The sequence below is a fragment of the Eurosta solidaginis genome, chromosome 3, assembly GCF_040869045.1.
Source record: "Eurosta solidaginis isolate ZX-2024a chromosome 3, ASM4086904v1, whole genome shotgun sequence".
Taxonomy (NCBI): Eukaryota; Metazoa; Arthropoda; class Insecta; order Diptera; family Tephritidae; genus Eurosta; species Eurosta solidaginis.
This window is the reverse complement of record NC_090321.1, coordinates 168791903-168812802: the sequence shown is the minus strand read 5'-3', so window position 1 is coordinate 168812802 and position 20900 is coordinate 168791903. Positions and strand designations below refer to the sequence as shown.

Sequence of the window (20900 nt, the reverse complement as noted above, 5' to 3'; positions counted from 1 at the left end):
ATATCTCAAAAAGGCGTCCACCTATAGAACTAGGGCCCACGCCCTTTTAAAATACTCATTAACACCTTTCATTTGATACCCATATCGTACAAACAATTTCTAGAGTCACCCCTGGTCCACCTTTATGGCGGTATCTCGAAAAGCCGTCCTCCTAAAGAACTAAGCCCCACGCCCTTTTAAAAAACTCATTAACACCTTTCATTTGATACCCATATCGTACAAACAAATTCTAGCGTCACCTCTGGTCCACCTTTACGGCAATATCTCAAAAAGGCGTCCACCTATAGAACTAGGGCCCACGCCCTTTTAAAATACTCATTAACACCTTTCATTTGATACCCATATCGTACAAACAAATTCTAGAGTCACCCCTGGTCCACCTTTATGACGATATCTCGAAAAGGCGTCCACCTATAGAACTAAGCCCCACGCCCTTTTAAAATACTCATTAACATCTTTCATTTGATACCCATATCGTACAAACATATTCTAAAGTCTCCCCTGGTCCACCTTTATGGCGTTATCTCGAAAAGGCGAACACCTATGGAACGAAGGCCCACTCCCTTTTAAAAATACTCATTAGCTCCTTTCATTTGATACCCATATCGTACAAACAAAGTCTAGCGTCACCCCTGGTCCACCTTTATTGCGATACCTCGAAAAGGCGTCCACCTATAGAACTAAGGCCCACTCCCTTTTAAAATACTCATTAACTTCTTTCGTTTGATACCCATATTGCACAAACGAATTCTAGAGTCACCCCTGGCCCACCTTTATGGCGATATCTCGAAACGGCGTCCACCTATGGAACTAAGGATTACTCCCTTTTAAAATACTCATTAACACCTTTCTTTTGATACCCATATCGTACAAACGCATTCTAGAGTCACCCCTGGTCCACCTTTTTGGCGATATCTCGAAAAGGCGACCACCTATACAACAACCACCACTCCCTTTTAAAACCCTCATTAATACCTTTAATTTGATACCCATATCGTACAAACACATTCTAGAGTCACCCCTGGTCCACCTTTATGGCGATATCTTGAAAAGGCGTCCACCTATAGAACTTATGCCCACCCTTTTAAAATACTCATTAATACCATTCATTTGATACCCATATCGTACAAACAATTTCTAGAGTCACCCCTGGTCCACCTTTATGGCGGTATCTCGAAAAGCCGTCCTCCTAAAGAACTAAGCCCCACGCCCTTTTAAAAAACTCATTAACACCTTTCATTTGATATCCATATCGTACAAACAAATTCTAGCGTCACCTCTGGTCCACCTTCACGGCAATATCTCAAAAAGGCGTCCACCTATAGAACTAGGGCCTACGCCCTTTTAAAATACTCATTAACACCTTTCATTTGATACCCATATCGTACAAACAAATTCTAAAGTCACCCCTGGTCCACCTTTATGGCGATATCTCGAAAAGGCGTCCACCTATAGAACTAAGCCCCACGCCCTTTTAAAATACTCATTAACACCTTTCATTTGATACACATATCGTACAAACATATTCTAAAGTCTCCCCTGGTCCACCTTTATGGCGTTATCTCGAAAAGGCGAACACCTATGGAACGAAGGCCCACTCCCTTTTAAAAATACTCATTAGCTCCTTTCATTTGATACCCATATCGTACAAACAAAGTCTAGCGTCACCCCTGGTCCACCTTTATTGCGATACCTCGAAAAGGCGTCCACCTATAGAACTAAGGCCCACTCCCTTTTAAAATACTCATTAACTTCTTTCGTTTGATACCCATATTGCACAAACGAATTCTAGAGTCACCCCTGGCCCACCTTTATGGCGATATCTCGAAACGGCGTCCACCTATGGAACTAAGGATTACTCCCTTTTAAAATACTCATTAACACCTTTCTTTTGATACCCATATTGTACAAACAAATTCTAGGGTCACCCCTGGTCCACCTTTATGACGATATCTCGAAACGGCGTCCACCTATGGAACTAATGATTACTCCCTTTTAAAATACTCATTAACACCTTTCATTTGATACCCATATCGTACAAACGCATTCTAGAGTCACCCCTGGTCCACCTTTTTGGCGATATCTCGAAAAGGCGACCACCTATACAACAACCACCACTCCCTTTTAAAACCCTCATTAATACCTTTAATTTGATACCCATATCGTACAAACACATTCTAGAGTCACCCCTGGTCCACCTTTATGGCGATATTTCGAAACGGCATCCACCTATAATACTAAGGCCCACTCCCTTTTAAAATACTCATTAACAGCATTCGTTTGATGCCCATATTGTACAAACAAATTCTAGGGTCACCCCTGGTCCGCCTTTGTGGCAATATCTCGAAACGGCGTCCACCTATGGAACTGAGGATTACTCTCTTTTAATATACTCATTAACACCTTTCATTTGATACCCATATCGTACAAACGCATTCTAGAGTCAACCCTGATCCACCTTTATGGCTATATCCCTAAATGGCGTCCACCTATAGAACTATGGCCCACTCCCTCATAAAATACTTATTAGTGCCTTTCATTTGATACACATGTCATATAAACACATTCCAGGGTTTCCCTCGGTTCATTTTCCTACATGGTTATTTTCCCTTATGTTGTCACCATAGCTCTCAACTGAGTATGTAATGTTCGGTTACACCCGAACTTAACCCTCCTTACTTGTTTATACTCAGTTGAGCAGAGCTCACATAGTATATTAACTTTGATTGGATAACGGTTGGTTGTACAGGTATAAAGGAATGGAGATAGATATAGACTTCCATATATCAAAATCATCAGTATCGAAAAAAAAGTTGATTGAGCCTTGTCCGTCCGTCCAGCCGTCAACACGATAACTTGAGTAAATTTTGAGGTATCTTGATGAAATTTGGTATGTAGGTTCCCGGGCACTCATCTCAGATCGCTATTTAAAATGAGCGATATCGGACTATAACCACGCCCACTTTTTCGATATCGAAAATTTTGAAAAATGAAAAAATGCCATAATTCTATACTAAATACGAAAAAAGGGATGAAACATAGTAATTGGATTGGCTTATTGACGCAAAATAAAACTTTAGAAAAAAACTTTGAAAAATGGGTGTGACACTTACCATATTTAGTAGAAGAAAATGAAAAAGTTCTGCATGACGAAATCAAAAGCCCTTGGAATCTTGGCAGGAATACTGTTCGTGGTATTACATATATAAATAAATTAGCGGTACCCGACAGATGATGTTCTGGGTCATCCTGGTCCACATTTTGGTCGATATCTCGAAAGCGCCTTCACATATACAACTACCACTACTCCCTTTTAAAAGCCTCATTAATACCTTTAATTTGATACCCATATCGAACCATCACATTCTAGAGTCACCCCTGGTCCACCTTTATAGCGATGTCTCGAAAAGGCGTCCTCCTATAGAACTAAGTCCCACGCCCTTTTAAATAACTCATTAACACCTTTCATTTGATACCCATATCGTACAAACAAATTCTAGCGTCATCTCTGGTCCACCTTTACGGCAATATCTCAAAAAGGCGTCCACCTATAGAACTAGGGCCCACGCCCTTTTAAAATACTCATTAACGCCTTTCATTTGATACCCATATCGTACAAACAAATCCTAGAGTCACCCCTGGTCCACCTTTATGGCGATATCTCGAAAAGGCGTCCACCTATAGAACTAAGGCCCACTCCCTTTTAAAATACTCATTAATACCATTCATTTGATACCCATATCGTACAAACAAATTCTAGAGTCACCCCTAGTCCACCTTTATGGCGATATCTCGAAAAGGCTTCCACCTATAGAACTACGGCCCACTCCCTTTTAAAATACTCATTGATACCTTTCATTTGATACCCATATCGTACAACCAAATTCTAGAGTCAGCCCTGGTCCACATTTATGGCGATATCTCGAAAAGGCGTCCACCTATAGAACTAAGGCCCACGCCCTTTTAAAAAACTCATTAACACATTTCATTTGATACCCATATCGTACAAACAAATTCTAGCGTCACCCCTGGTCCACCTTTACGGTGATATCTCGAAAAGGCGTCCACCTATAGAACTAAGGCCCACTCCCTTTTAAAATACTCATTAATACCATTCATTTGATACCCATATCGTACAACAAATTCTAGAGTCACCCCTGGTCCACCTTTATGGCGATATCTCGAAAAGGCGTCCACCTATAAAACTTAGGCCCACCCTTTTAAAATACTCATTAATACCATTCATTTGATACCCATATCGTACAAACAAATTCTAGCGTCATCTCTGGTCCACCTCTACGGCGATATCTCGAAAAGGCTTCCACCTATAGAACTAGGGCCCACGCCCTTTTAAAATACTCATTAACACCTTTTATTTGATACCCGTACCGTACAAACAAATTCTAGAGTCACCCCTGGCCCACCTTTATGGCGATATCTCGAAAAAGCATCCACCTATAGAACTAAGGCCCACTCCCTTTTAAAATACTCATTAATACCATTCATTTGATACCCATATCGTACAAACAAATTCTAGAGCCACCCCTGGTCCACCTTTATGGCGATATCTCGAAAAGGCGTCCACCTATAGAACTAAGGTCCACTTCCTTTAAAAATACTCATTAATACCTTTCATTTGCTACCCATATCGTACAAACAAATTCTAGTGTCACCCCTGGTCCACCTTTATGGCGATATTTCGAAAAGGCGTCCACCTATAGAACTAAGGCACACTCCCTTTTAAAATACTCATTAATACCATTCATTTGATACCCATATCGTACAAACAAATTCTAGCGTCACCTCTGGTCCACCTCTACGGCGATATCTCGAAAAGGCTTCCACCTATAGAACTAGGGCCCACGCCCTTTTAAAATACTCATTAACACCTTTCATTTGATACCCGTACCGTACAAACAAATTCTAGAGTCACCCCTGGCCCACCTTTATGGCGATATCTCGAAAAAGCATCCACCTATAGAACTAAGGCCCACTCCCTTTTAAAATACTCATTAATACCATTCATTTGATACCCATATCGTACAAACAAATTCTAGAGCCACCCCTGGTCCACCTTTATGGCGATGTCTCGAAAAGGCGTCCACCTATAGAACTAAGGTCCACTCCCTTTAAAAATACTCATTAATACCTTTCATTTGCTACCCATATCGTACAAACAAATTCTAGAGTCACCCCTGGTCCACCTTTATGGCGATATCTCGAAAAGGCGTCCACCTATAGAACTAAGGTCCACTCCCTTTAAAAATACTCATTAATACCTTTCATTTGCTACCCATATCGTACAAACAAATTCTAGAGTCACCCCTGGTCCACCTTTATGGCGATATCTCGAAAAAGCATCCACCTATAGAACTAAGGCCCACTCCCTTTTAAAATACTCATTAATACCATTCATTTGATACCCATATCGTACAAACAAATTCTAGAGCCACCCCTGGTCCACCTTTATGGCGATATCTCGAAAAGGCGTCCACCTATAGAACTAAGGTCCACTCCCTTTAAAAATACTCATTAATACCTTTCATTTGCTACCCATATCGTACAAACAAATTCTAGAGTCACCCCTGGTCCACCTTTATGGCGATATCTCGAAAAAGCATCCACCTATAGAACTAAGGCCCACTCCCTTTTAAAACACTCATTAATACCATTCATTTGATACCCATATCGTACAAACAAATTCTAGAGCCACCCCTGGTCCACCTTTATGGCGATATTTCGAAAAGGCGTCCACCTATAGAACTAAGGCACACTCCCTTTTAAAATACTCATTAATACCATTCATTTGCTACCCATATCGTACAAACAAATTCTAGAGTCACCCCTGGTCCACCTTTATGGCGATATCTCGAAAAAGCATCCACCTATAGAACTAAGGCCCACTCCCTTTTAAAACACTCATTAATACCATTCATTTGATACCCATATCGTACAAACAAATTCTAGAGCCACCCCTGGTCCACCTTTATGGCGATATTTCGAAAAGGCGTCCACCTATAGAACTATGGCACACTCCCTTTAAAAATACTCATTAATACCTTTCATTTGCTACCCATATCGTACAAACAAATTCTAGAGTCACCCCTGGTCCACCTTTATGGCGATATCTCGAAAAAGCATCCACCTATAGAACTAAGGCCCACTCCCTTTTAAAACACTCATTAATACCATTCATTTGATACCCATATCGTACAAACAAATTCTAGAGCCACCCCTGGTCCACCTTTATGGCGATATCTCGAAAAGGCGTCCACCTATAGAACTAAGGTCCACTCCCTTTAAAAATACTCATTAATACCTTTCATTTGCTACCCATATCGTACAAACAAATTCTAGAGTCACCCCTGGTCCACCTTTATGGCGATATCTCGAAAAAGCATCCACCTATAGAACTAAGGCCCACTCCCTTTTAAAACACTCATTAATACCATTCATTTGATACCCATATCGTACAAACAAATTCTAGCGTCACCTCTGGTCCACCTCTACGGCGATATCTCGAAAAGGCTTCCACCTATAGAACTAGGGCCCACGCCCTTTTAAAATACTCATTAACACCTTTCATTTGATACCCGTACCGTACAAACAAATTCTAGAGTCACCCCTGGTCCACCTTTATGGCGATATCTCGAAAAAGCATCCACCTATAGAACTAAGGCCCACTCCCTTTTAAAATACTCATTAATACCATTCATTTGATACCCATATCGTACAAACAAATTCTAGCGTCACCTCTGGTCCACCTCTACGGCGATATCTCGAAAAGGCTTCCATCTATAGAACTAGGGCCCACGCCCTTTTAAAATACTCATTAACACCTTTCATTTGATACCCGTACCGTACAAACACATTCTAGAGTCACCCCTGGTCCACCTTTATGGCGATATCTCGAAAAAGCATCCACCTATAGAACTAAGGCCCACTCCCTTTTAAAATACTCATTAATACCATTCATTTGATACCCATATCGTACAAACAAATTCTAGAGCCACCCCTGGTCCACCTTTATGGCGATATCTCGAAAAGGCGTCCACCTATAGAACTAAGGTCCACTCCCTTTAAAAATACTCATTAATACCTTTCATTTGATACCCATATCGTACAAACAATTTGTAGAGTCACCCCTGGTCCACCTTTATGGCGGTATCTCGAAAAGGCGTCCACCTATAGAACTAAGGCCCACTCCCTTTTAAAAAACTCATTAATACCTTTCATTTGATACCCATATCGTACAAACAAATTCTAGTGTCACCCCTGGTCCACCTTTATGGCGATATTTCGAAAAGGCGTCCACCTATAGAACTAAGGCACACTCCCTTTTAAAATACTCATTAATACCATTCATTTGATACCCATATCGTACAAACAAATTCTAGCGTCACCTCTGGTCCACCTCTACGGCGATATCTCGAAAAGGCTTCCACCTATAGAACTAGGGCCCACGCCCTTTTAAAATACTCATTAACACCTTTCATTTGATACCCGTACCGTACAAACAAATTCTAGAGTCACCCCTGGCCCACCTTTATGGCGATATCTCGAAAAAGCATCCACCTATAGAACTAAGGCCCACTCCCTTTTAAAATACTCATTAATACCATTCATTTGATACCCATATCGTACAAACAAATTCTAGAGCCACCCCTGGTCCACCTTTATGGCGATATCTCGAAAAGGCGTCCACCTATAGAACTAAGGTCCACTCCCTTTAAAAATACTCATTAATACCTTTCATTTGCTACCCATATCGTACAAACAAATTCTAGAGTCACCCCTGGTCCACCTTTATGGCGATATCTCGAAAAGGCGTCGACCTATAGAACTAAGGCCCACTCCCTTTTAAAATACTCATTAATACCTTTCATTTGATACCCATATCGTACAAACAAATTCTAGAGTCACCCCTGGTCCACCTTTATGGCGATATCTCGAAAAGGTGTCCACCTATAGAACTAAGGCCCACTCCCTTTTAAAATAACCATTAACACGTTTCATTTGATACCCATATCGTACAAACAAATTCTAAAGTCAGCCCTGGTCCACCTTTATGGCGATATCCTTAAATGGCGTCCACCTATAGAACTATGCCCCACTCCCTCTTAAAATACTCTTTAATACATTTCATTTGATACCCATGTCATACAACCACATTCCAGAGTTACCCTAGGTTCATTTTCCTACATAGTGATTTTCCCTTATTTTGTCTCCATAGCTCTCAACTGAGTATGTAATGTTCGGTTACACCCGAATTTAGCCTTCCTTACTTGTTTTCATCTATGTAGGTACGTTTACGCTTGAACTTTGTATGAACTGCTAAGCGTTAAACTTTATCTACTCTTCTGAAATTGCTACGCATAAAATTAGTACTACTAAATTTCAATACGTATTATACTCTAATGCAACTGAAATATGTGTATATGTTTCACCTCTGAAAATGGTGTGTATCCGCTATTCATCGCAACCGATTCAGCTATATGTTATACACTATGGACTATGACCACCAGAGGTTTTTGTCTGCGCTTTTCGGTACAACATGTTCTGTAGCTAGTTATTTAACCACTGTCGCTAAATGGGTCTCCTAAGCATTATCTAACCGAGGATAAGCGTTTTTTTTACTCGCAAACGCAAACGTATACACGTGTAAAAAGACAGGGCTATTATTAATAAAGCGCCGACGATAGATTAATATTATTAAAAACTTAAAGATAATTAGCACAAACATTTGCTAAATTTTAGTTCAGATGATAATACACCCGCATACCAAATTTCATCCAGATATCTCAAAGTTTTGGCAGATGGAGGAGGATTGATTGACCCCGCTTCTCATCCTGATCAGTTCAGTATACTTAATGGTGGGTCCGCCCGCCTCATCTTCGTCTTGTACTTACAAACATTGGACCAAAGTTAAAATACCATTTCATGTTCATGAAAGGCATAAAAATACGAGCTTCCGTTTGATAAAGTAAACTGAGATATTTTATAACGTTGCAGTGACGGTATGACCGAACGTTCGACTTCGTTTTGATGAATATTCGGTAGTATGTTTTTTTTTGGTCGAAGCCGAACAATTTTCATTAATTGTATTTTAAAGATGAACATCGATTGAGACCCATTTGTTGGGTATCGCAGTCTACCAAAAAAGAACACAAAATCTTGTTAAGGGGTAATGGCAAATTTTATTGAAAATGACGTTGATTTTCATGCTGGAAATGAGTTGACTCAGTGAGTGTAAGTCATCTTACGTATACGTTCTAGACGGCCGCCGTGGTGTGGCAGTGGTTTGGTAAACACTCCGAGTGGATTTCTGCCATGAAAAGTTGCACAACGAAAATTCAGTCAGCATAAAACATGCTGGTCCTATTCCGCCAATTCGTAGGAATAACTTAAAAGAAGCACGACGAAAATGGAAAAAGGCGCGGTTTACATCTCCTCGGATGTTCCTCCTATGGGTAAGGGGTAGTAGAATATGCCAGAGACAGGTATACCGGTCATAAAAGGTGACTATAAGAACATGGCTATCTAACACAGAGCGGGGTATTACTCGAAAGGGAGCAATGTGCACACGTGTATCACTTGCGCGACCCTATCACGGTTGTTAAAAACGCCTGTACCGCGGGAAGCAGGAAAAGCCAGTCGTGACCTGTATATATTGTATCTTTAATATTTGGCCTGTATATATTGTATTTTTGTATACATCTTTTGTTTCCTGCCTTGAGGATTCGGATGAGTCGCGGAGGCGATGTTTTATCTCATATGGTTTTCCTTGCATGCGAGGTAGTTCACTTTTGGGGGGAGTTTACAATAGATAAAGCATACTTAACGAAGCTGTGCACTATCTTCTCCGCTGAAGTTGACAGCTAAGCATTATATTTTGAGTAATTCAGTTATTTCAGCTTTCAAAGTTGGCAGTAATCAGTCCCTTCGGTGTAATGCGGTCTACTTCGTTTGAAAGTAGGCAGTTAAGTTTTTCCTTGATCCACCCTCAAGGGTGGAGAAGTCTCTCGACCTTTTCTAGCCCAAGCATAAAAAGGAGTACACCTGTTGAGTGAAATGGTTGAGTAATATGGTTGGCATATGTTTGCTAGGCAGATTCCTATCGTTTGTGGATAACAGTTGGTAATTTAGAAAGAGAGAATGTGCGCACTCTTCTTTTTGAAATGTTTCAAACTGCATTAGGCTACACCGAATCGGAAGTAGTGTGAATGTGGTCAGTAGATGAGGCTTTTTTCCGTAGACTCGAATGGAAGTTTCAGATCCGATATGAAAAGGTTGTAATCACATCCCTCCTGGTGCTTAGAAATACTGGTATTGAAATTGTGGAATTTTATCCTGTACCAGGCGGCGTCCCAAGGGTCAGGATATGATGCAAGCAAAATATTTACAATATAATGGTTATGGTGGATTTGCCTTGCAACCGGATTTCATTATCCATAAAATGCTACGGGGTTTAGAGGGACCCTGTATCTTACCAAGGTAAGACCTTGTGATTGTACACCCAATTTCGTTGAGCCGCCGATCACACAATCAAATAAGAGTATTTCACAGCGCGAGGTTGAGCCAAAGGGGCAGGAACTCACATTAAACATAAAAACTATAACCCCCTCGGATGTATATCATTCCTTGTATTTACATATAGAATCTGTAAACACGCGGAACAGCGATATCAGCACCCAATTGCTTATTTGTTGTTTAGACGGCGAGATGTTGACCAAGCAAAGCGGGCGGGTACCGAGTGTAGGTATATATTTTATTTAAATTTTATTTTTATATACCTTTAATATTTTTCATTTCAATATATTAATAATGAAATTACATTACCAATTAATGAAAAATTTCCTTTTTAATGTTATAATTCAAAATTTTAACAAAGTTTAAAGAAGTAAAGTAAAATTATAAACCCTACAATACTCCCCCCGTATCGATTCCTCTTCGTTCTCTGGCCAACGAATCGTTAATAAAACTAAAATCCGTGTTTGTTTGCAGACAAAATTTTTCTACTATTATATCAGAGCTTTTCTTTTAAACCGAAAGATAAACGCTCTATGTCAGCACAAAAAGTATTGAATTTATATTGAGATAGGACGCTTTTTCACCAAATTCGATAACAAATCATCTCGCCGAACTTTTAAAAATATCCTGGAAAAGGAAAAGTAAACTTTTGAAAGTTCGCCGCGACTAAGCGTTTTCCAAATAACAGCCGAGATGGGGCAACATTCCACTAAATAGTCGATATACAAGAGAGCAAGCGTAGTATTCGGGTTGGAACTTAAAATAAGTTTTGAAAGTCCATTGTCTTAAAACTAGTTAATCATCAAATTCGGTAATCGGCCGTAAGTAGATAAAATCGAACGTTCGGTTCGGTTCAAAAGCCCAGCTTCCGTCGGACTCCAGTTTCAGTACATCAAAATCGAATGCGTATGAGTGCTACTATGTAATATTTACTTTAAATGGTCGACGCGAAATAAAAATCCAACATTTCAAGGGAAACTTTCACACATGAGTTACAAAATCGCAAGCAAGCGAAGGCGTTGTATGACGTAGAGAATGATTGAGAAAAGTAACACTTCGGGCGAAAAATCTCGCCATTTATTCGCAAGTTTCCCTAATGAATGAGTTTTCCCTTTTTGTTGGCACTTTTACTATTTTTAAAATAACCACTGGAGATGCAATGGAAATTAAAGTGCTGGGAAATATATATTTGTTGAGATGTGTCGACATGCAGGCACTATGTATGTAAGTATGTATATATGCACACTTATCCATAGCAACAAGCAAAAATGTGTAATGAATATTTAAGCATTTTTCCAAAAGCTCTTGCCATGAAAATTAATAAAATCATAAAAAACCACGTGCTAGCATTTGAAGTGTATTGAAGAGCAAAAGGCATAAATGCACGAAAATTAACTTTGGCTTGGAGTAGCTTCAGTTGCTTTTGTACGTATACATATGGCTCATTAATAATGCTATTTTACTCACAAGCACGGTTACCAATTTGCTCCATTTAGACCAAAAATTTTCCTTTCCAACCCGCCGATCCCTTTTTGTCAGTTTTGGTGCTTTCAAGCAAAGGGCCACAATTTTGGTATTTTTCTTTCTTCTTCTCTATGGTAAAAATGCAGAACGCGAAATTTGCTTAGTTGAGCTTAATGGCAAGACTAGCAAGTTTCAAATTCCCATGGAACAACAAACATGTTCGTGCGGAAACCTCGTACAATTGGCTGTTCACGTGGAGCTACGAACAATTGAAACATGCTTGTTTTTCACGCAAACAACAAACTGTGCTCGTCTTCCACGTCAATAATGAACTGTGCTAGTATTTTACGTAAAAAACCGAAAAGTGTTAGTCTTCCATGGGACCGACGATGTAATTTTTCATTTACTTAAATGGATTTCTCCCCACGACTGCTAGCTATGTGTCGCATAGATTCATGTATTGTTCAATCATTAAATTGGATCAAAGCAAGGCAATTCCGGGACAAGATAATTTAAGCAAAGAAACACTTAAAAGAATAAGGGACTAATTTTAGTAATATATCCTTAATAAATAAAAAGAAATGTAAAGCGCGATAACCTGCGAAGAGATTTAAGACCGGGTTTTTCTTTCAATTATAATCCATCAGAAGTGAACCTACTAACATCCGTCATTGATAATAATTGTGTAACAGCCTTAAGAACAAAGTCACTGGATGGATTGCTGTCAGCGTCATCTAACAATCTAACCGACTACGCAAAGAGAAAATGTAATGCATAAAAATATAAATATGGTAAATCTAGCGATCAGCCAATAATTTAATCGCTTTGATTTTTGCTTAGCCGACGCAGTCCTCTGTGGGCTGATAGTAGTAATTTTATTATAAGAAATATGTAAAAATGTGTGAACGTGGCAACGCTGTAGATGGAATGAAAATAAATTGTCATTGGAGAAAATATAGCGAACACGCACGGAAGCAAATTACACAATTTGAGTTTTCACTGAAAATTATTCATATCCTGCAGTTGAAAAAACTTGTTTCTAAATTTTTGATATTTGCTTAATTTAATTCATGATTAGCTAAGTCCGCTCATAACGTTCGGTGGCAGCATATATTGCGGTGTAATACATTAAACAATGTAAAACTGTTTTTTTAATATTAATATATTCGATATATTTCATTATGCTTTTCTTGCAACAAAGAAAATTTGATCCTTTGTTTGGAAATTTGGTCCTTTTTATACTCAGTTGAGCAGAGCTCACAGAGTATATTAAGTTTGATTGGATAACGGTTGGTTGTACATATATAAAGGAATCGAGATAGATATAGACTTCCATATATCAAAATAATCAGGATCGAAAAAAAATTTGATTGAGCCATGTCCGTCCGTCCGTCCGTCCGTTACCACGATAACTTGAGTAAATTTTGAGGTATCGTGATGAAATTTGTTATGTAGATTCCTGAGCGCTCATCTCAGATCGCTATTTAAAATGAACGATATCGGACTATAACCACGCCCACTTTTTCGATATCGAAAATTTCGAAAAACCGAAAAAGTGCGATAATTCATTACAAAAGACAGATAAAGCGACGAAACTTGGTAGATGAGTTGAACTTATGACGCAGAATAGAACATTAGTAAAATGTTGGACAATGGGCGTGGCACCGCCCACTTTTAAAAGAAGGTAATTTAGAAGTTTTGCAAGCTGTAATTTGGCAGTCGTTGAAGATATCATGATGAACTTTGGCAGGAACGTTACTGCTATTACTATATGTACGCTCAATAAAAATTAGCAAAATCGGAGAATGACCACGCCTACTTTAAAAAAAAAAATTTTTTTAAAGTAAAATTTTAACAAAAAATTTAATATCTTTACAGTATATAAGTAAATTATGTCAACATTCAACTCCAGTAATAATATGGTGCAACAAAATACAAAAATAAAAGAAAATTTCAAAATGGGCGTGGCTCCGCCCTTTTTCATTTAATTTGTCTAGGATACTTTTAACGCCATAATTCGAACAAAAACTAACCCATCCTTTTGAAATTTGGTAGGGGCATATATTTTATAACGTTAACTGTTTTCTGTGAAAATGGGCGAAATCGGTTGATGCAACGCCCAGTTTTTACACACAGTCGTCCGTCTGTCCTTCCGCATTGCCGTTAACACGATAACTTGAGCAAAAATCGGCATATCTTTAATGAACTTAGTTCACGTGCTTACTTGAACTCACTTTATCTTGGTATGAAAAATGAACGAAATCCGACTATGACCACGCCCACTTTTTCGATATCGAAAATTACGAAAAATGAAAAAAATGGCATAATTCTATACCAAATACGAAAAAAGGGATGAAACATGATAAGGTAATTGGATTGTTTTATTGACGCGAAATATAACTTTAGAAAAAACTTTATAAAATGGTTGTGACACCTACCATATTAAGTAGAAGAAAATTAAAAAAGTTCTGCAGGGCGAAATAAAAAACCCTTAAAATCTTGGCAGGTACTACATATATAAATAAATTAGCGGTATCCAACAGATGATGTTCTGGGTCACCCTGGTCCACATTTTGGTCGATATCTGGAAAATGCCTTCACATATACAACTACCACCACTCACTTTTAAAACTCTCATTAATACCTTTAATTTGATACCCATATCGTACAAACTTATTCTAGAGTCACCCCTGGTCCACCTTTATGGCGATATCTCGAAAAGGCGTCCACCTATAGAACTAAGTCCCACGCCCTTTTAAAATACTCATTAAAACCTTTCATTTGATACCATATCGTACAAACATATTCTAAAGTCACCCCTGGTCCACCTTTATGGCGATATCTCGAAAAGGCGAACACCTATAGAACGAAGGCCCATTCCCTTTTAAAAATACTCATTAACACCTTTCATTTGATACCCATATCGTACAAACAAAGTCTAGAGTCACCCCTGGTCCACCTTTATTGCGATACCTCGAAAAGGCGTACACCTATAGAACTAAGGCCCACTCCCTTTTAAAATACTCATTAACACCTTTCTTTTGATACCCATATTGTACAAACAAATTCTAGGGTCACCACTGGTCCACCTTTATGGCGATATCTCGAAACAGCGTCCACCTATGGAACTAAGGATTACTCCCTTTTAAAATACTCATTAACACCTTTCATTTGATACCCATATCGTACAAACGCATTCTAGAGTCACCCCTGGTCCACCTTTATGGCGATATCTCGAAAAGGCGACCACCTATACAACAACCACCACTCCCTTTTAAAACCCTCATTAATACCTATAATTTAATACCCATATCGTACAAACGCATTCTAGAGTCAACCCTGGTCCACCTTTATGGCGATATCTCGAAAAGGCGACCACCTATACAACAACCACCACTCCCTTTTAAAACCCTCATTAATACCTTTAATTTGATACCCATATCGTACAAACACATTCTAGAGTCACCCCTGGTCCACCTTTATGGCGATATTTCGAAACGGCATCCACCTATAGAACTAAAGCCCACTCCCTTTTAAAATACTCATTAACACCATTCGTTTGATGCCCATATTGAACAAACAAATTCTAGGGTCACCCCTGGTCCACCTTTATGGCGATATCTCGAAACGGCGTCCACCTATGGAACTAAGGATTACTCCCTTTTAAAATACTCATTAACACCTTTCATTTGATACCCATATCGTACAAACGCATTCTAGAGTCAACCCTGATCCACCTTTATGGCTATATCCCTAAATGGCGTCCACCTATAGAACTATGGCCCACTCCCTAATAAAATACTCTTTAAAGCCTTTCATTTGATACACATGTCATACAAACATATTCCAGGAGGCCTACTCTGTATTGCGATGCGAAAGAAAAAATACGCGAAATCGCAAAATCGGTACTCTGTATCTTGACATTCGCATGTATATTTTGACTTTCGCATTCACATTTTGCCCATTCGCAATTTTTCTCGCTTTTCGCATTGCCGGCACTCTGTAAAGCGAAAGCGAATGTCAAACAGCATTAATTTTCGCATTTTTCTTGCTACAAGTAATAGGCCATTGTACAGGTCTACAAGTAGGATATGTAGCAGAACGCACATACACAGCCACGCTCACCTGATGAAAATGCTTGTTCTTGTTCGTTTTTTTGTGGATGCTATTTGGCATGATTTGGCACTGTTGTACTTCATAGGTGCAAAAAAAGCGTATTAGCTGCCAAAGAAAACTGCGTAAAAAATGTTGAAATATTGCAATAAAGTTTTTAAAAACTATAATTTATAGTAAATTCTTACAAGAGATATAGTTTGTGTCAAAAATTTCCATGTTTTCTTAAATTTTTTTGATAATTATATAAAATTTGTTTTAAGTTGGCGAAGTACGGAAAAAGCAACCATGTCCGAAGAAAAACAATTTCTCTTGTTCTTGCTTGTTTACAATAAAATGTCTTAAAGATATTGATTGTTGTGGATTGTAAATTAAAATAAATGCATTTTGCGAGTTGCACCAAGAAATGCACCGAAATTCGGGAATTTTGCACTGTCCGGCTGGTAATTGACTCAGGCCCTTGTTATGAAGTTACATATACAACCGGTGCTTCGTACTTTTTAGAGAAGTTAGCGTTTAATGTAAGTAAACAATATATATTGGCAGACCTTTATTTCATTAAAATTTTTACAGTCTACCGACAAATTTCCAAATAAAGATGCAGTCTTGAAGGAGCTTGAAAAAAATGGAGGTATATGTGATTGTTAACGTTCACGAGACACTCACTTATGTAGCAAGTATAGATAGCAGAGCTATTGAATCAGCGACAAGATTACTTGCCGATATAACTGCGTCCAATATAAAACTCGTCTATATCGGAAGGGGTGTCAAAAGACCTAGGAACACGAATCCGAAAGCGGAAATTAAAAATTGTATAACTTTCCGGAGATATTTGCAAACAAAATTGCAATTTTCATGTGGTTGGTGTAATTTTGATTATTTTGTGTAGTAGTGCAGTTTACGGTACCCACCCTAAAGTTGGGCCAAGATTTTCGAGTGAGGTATCAAAAGACGCGTATTAATCTCGAGAATAATACTACGAAGGCGGAAATATTTGTAGTTGATAGATATTTGCAGTTGAAGTTGGTGATTTTAATGTGGTTGTTGTTGTGTTCATACCCACAAAAAAATTGTGCATCACCGTGGCGGTAGCCACGGTTATACCACACACCCGGACTTGGCATGGCGTAGCCCAGGGTTATTTATTATAAGCGCGGCCGAAGGCCGCCAACGCAGAAAGGTCTTCTGCGGAAAAATACTATGGATCCCACCCCCGGTTTCGGAAGTACCCGCGGGTCTTTTTTCGGTTTTTCGTTAATATCTTTTGAACGGGTAAAAACAGTTCACTTCCGCTTCCCAATTCTTGATCTAGATGTGAATACGCGTCTTTTGATACCTCACTCAAGAAAAAAGGCCCAGTTTTAGGGTGGGGCCCCTAAACTGCACAATTACCATATATCTTTATGTATAAACCTTATTAACTGCAAGTAGACGTATTTATCAATTAAGTAATTATTTTAAATCTTAATTGGCTCAGAATAGGTAGTCCATTTATGCACGTTTCTACAGTCGGCCGTCATACAATGCCAGTGGCACAGATAGGTTTGCTATTGCTCATTTTTTATTGTTTTTGAATAGTAAGTAGATAGGTTTAATGTAGGTAGGGCGGCAATGTCTATTCACAGCTTTTGTGGGCACATTAACACTGCAGCAGCAGCCATGGTGGGCGAGGCAAGGTGTTTGTTTTAGTTTATTTTGGATGCCGTACTTTATAGTTTTGTGCACAGTTTTATGTACTTGAGTATTTTGTACGATCATGCATGTGGAAATGTCCTGTTACAAATATGAATGTGTCATACACATATTTAGCAGGCGAGGCTCTGGCGGGCCCAAGTTCCTCATGGAACTAGGGGATGGGGGACGTTATGGCCTAGAATGTTTAATGTTTTCATATTAATAGTTCCAGAGATGGTCAGGCTTTGTTACCGAAACGTTCCTATTCTAGATACTACAAAGGACCACCAACATCGATAACACTCTCCAATCGTTAATACAACAACAACAACATGCATACCGTTAAAACAATTTCAATATATATTCTAATTTTGTTATGATTATTCTAGGTCGCTACAATCCCCATACAAATACTTGGAGCCCAATAGTAGCTATGACTTCGCGTCGCAGTGGCGTAAGTTTGACTAAAATCTAGGAAAAAGTAAGAAAATTAGCATTTATTTAATTGACCTTTTTTTAGGTTGCATTGCCGTAGTTAATGGTCAGTTGTATGCAGTTGGCGGCTTTGATGGCTCCGCAATTGTTGTATATGATCCTGAAACAAATCAATGACGTTTGTGCGGTGTGGTAGACGTTTAGGTTAGGAGTTGGTGTTATGAGGGCACCACAGACCGAAAATTATATGTGGTAATTTTAATAGCATTTCTTAATGTTTACACAAATGAATAAATAAATTAATAATTAGGATACGCAAAGATTCTGATTAGATGCCGCAGAGAAACGTTATTAAAGCCATAACCATGTCATAAGCAAGCTTAAACTGAAAAAATCGAATCTGAACGAGATGCATTGTTTAATCTGTGATGATGATGATGTGGATTATATCGCATCCCAAGATTCAACTACAAAAAGCGCAGTCATATATCATGTTATTAAATTCTTAATAAAACACTTCCACATAGTATGATTTGTTGTGAAGAGCTATATATCCTGTGTAGTGTTATATCAAGTAAAACAAGAATTATTGAACATTTAGTTGCTATTGCAATGCACGGGACTAGACGAAAACTTACTTACATATTTGTAAACGAACAAAATAGGCAAAAACATAAAAATACTATGAATAAAACTTGATAAATCCACAGTAGTTAAAAAAAACTTTAACATATATGTATGTAATACCATACTACTATATTAAATAAAAAACTCAGATTTTATCAATTATCGCTTTATTTATTATAATTGCTTTTCCACACCACCCAGGAGGTTGCAATTTAGGCGCGTTACCGATTTTTTTTGGGTGTTCGGTTCCCCTGTAGGCCTATTTTCACCCGTATAAATAATATACATAATATTTACATTAATACATAAAAAAAACAAAACAAAACAAACTACTTGTTTAACAAAAATTGCACATTTCAAGCAAATAAAACTACTTAATAAAAACAAATCAGGTACATAATCCAAAAATGAATATTTACAATATATACAAAATCAGCCACAGCGAAACTCTATAAACTTTTCCTGGAAATATTAGAAAGGTGGGGAGAACGGTGGGGGCTATTGCTAAAAAAATACCCGAAATCTGCTTAAGAAAAATTTAAGGTTAAGGTTTAGAATTAAAGATTCAAGGTTCGATTCGACAAAACCAATTGTTTAGAATTAAAAGTAAAAAATTCAAGCTCTTTTCAAATGTTTAAATAAATATATAAAAAAATACGATTCTATTAAATTATTTCTCACAAAACTTCTGACTAAAGCAGACAGACCCCAGACTGAAAGCTGGAATTAATTGCGTTTTAAAACATCAAATTCTCTATTTTTTAAATTTGGTTCATTAGCCTTTTTATTAAAATAGTTTACTAAAAAGTATGTTCTAATTCTAATAAAAACTATTTTAATTACGTCTGGGTTGCAATTTTCGCAACAAAAATAAGGCTCAACATCCACCATCTTCTCAAATAGTATTTGGGAAAATCCGACTCTATGGCAGGTGGAATCGAAATTCTCTGAAAAAATTTGCTCTATCTTTTTGATAAAGTCAATAAACTCGGACGGAGGCTCAACAAGTTGACAGTTACTAAACTGCTTACCCATCGTGAAGAGGAAGTCTTTTTCACTTATATCACCATCGAATCTGGGTAAAGGCATTAAACAGTTATGCATTTTGAAATATTTGAAATATAAATAACCGCAAAAATATATAAAGGCACTTCAATGAAGAAAACTGCTTTCATCTATATCAACATATACGTCAACTTGAACATTTTGAAAAGAGCTTGGGGTGGGCCTAGGAAGACCTTGAAAAGTCTGCCAGGAGGTGTCGAGGACCAAATCGTCATTACATGCTTGCTCAAGGGTGCTAGTCGAAAGTGACGCCCCCAGATCTGGAAGCAATTCGCAATTTCCTTTATCAACACATCTTATGTATCCTACGCCCCAGGCTTGTCTAAAAAGGTATGTAAAACGCTGTGGAGTTATTTTTGGATTAAAAGACCCACCTCTACGGATGTGTCCGAAAAAATTCTCTAGTTTGTCCTGATTTAATTTCCGTGTCATTAAATAGGTAAATCCCTCACGTGACCAAAATCGCCAAAAATATCGCAAGCTACTTATATTGAGGAGCCACCCCTTAATGAATTGAAAGCTATTTGTGATATCATGATCTACATTACTATTATCGGTTTCATAGACTCTCATGGATTTTAAAAAAAGTTCAGCTTCGTCAAGGAATCTTAGTTGTTCCGCAGACGCAGTGAAAGGTTCTTTGAAATTTCCAGTTGCTCCAAAAACAAGACTGTTAAAAATATTAAATAATTTATCAAAAAAAAGTACAAATTCGGCTGTATTAAAAAATGAAGAAGATTCTGCGGAATTTAAAAGCCCGGAGCTATAAAGGGCGAACATTGCACTCGCAACTGAGTTGCTGAAAACCTGTGAAGCTAATTTCACACTCATTTTATTTTGATTTTTTGGTCTAATATGTACCGATGTCAACTTATGTGTGCATGAGAAATCGCTATTTTTCCCCTGATTGTACAAATGGATGATGTCCTTCCAATTTACAGGATGTCCTTGAAAACTGACGTGGTTTTTTTTGTTCTCTAAACAGTTTCGGG

The 20900-nt window shown here is 38.2% G+C and overlaps 2 protein-coding genes across 4 annotated transcripts in view; both read left to right on the top strand.

Moving 5' to 3' along the window:
• Positions 1-20900, top strand: part of Dh44-R1 (Diuretic hormone 44 receptor 1) — a 225696-nt gene that overhangs the window by 43948 nt on the left and 160848 nt on the right. The gene's annotated exons all lie outside the window — the stretch shown is intronic.
• On the top strand, positions 16463-19293 carry LOC137246769 (mitochondrial-processing peptidase subunit alpha-like). 3 transcript variants are annotated; one of them, XM_067777778.1, is made up of 5 exons: positions 16463-16628; positions 16681-16738; positions 18171-18235; positions 18302-18468; positions 18527-19293. In XM_067777778.1, the coding sequence occupies exons 1-4, from the start codon at positions 16488-16490 to the stop codon at positions 18314-18316; spliced, it is 279 nt and encodes a 92-aa protein (XP_067633879.1). In that variant the 5' UTR covers positions 16463-16487; the 3' UTR covers positions 18317-18468; positions 18527-19293. The 3 variants fall into 3 exon arrangements, with proteins under 3 accessions (XP_067633879.1, XP_067633877.1, XP_067633878.1); XM_067777776.1 differs by having other exon boundaries at positions 16681-16967; positions 18527-19289; XM_067777777.1 differs by lacking the exon at positions 18527-19293 and having other exon boundaries at positions 16681-16967; positions 18302-18470.

What these genes read in the sequence shown, in the direction of transcription:
- LOC137246769 (XM_067777776.1), top strand. Translation starts at nt 16,733, where the DNA reads ATGGAGGTATATGTGATTGTTAACGTTCACGAGACACTCACTTATGTA. An exon ending in AAAATTGCAATTTTCATGTG is followed by an intron (nt 16,968 to 18,170) that starts GTTGGTGTAATT and finishes TGATTATTCTAG; the next exon opens with GTCGCTACAATCCCCATACA.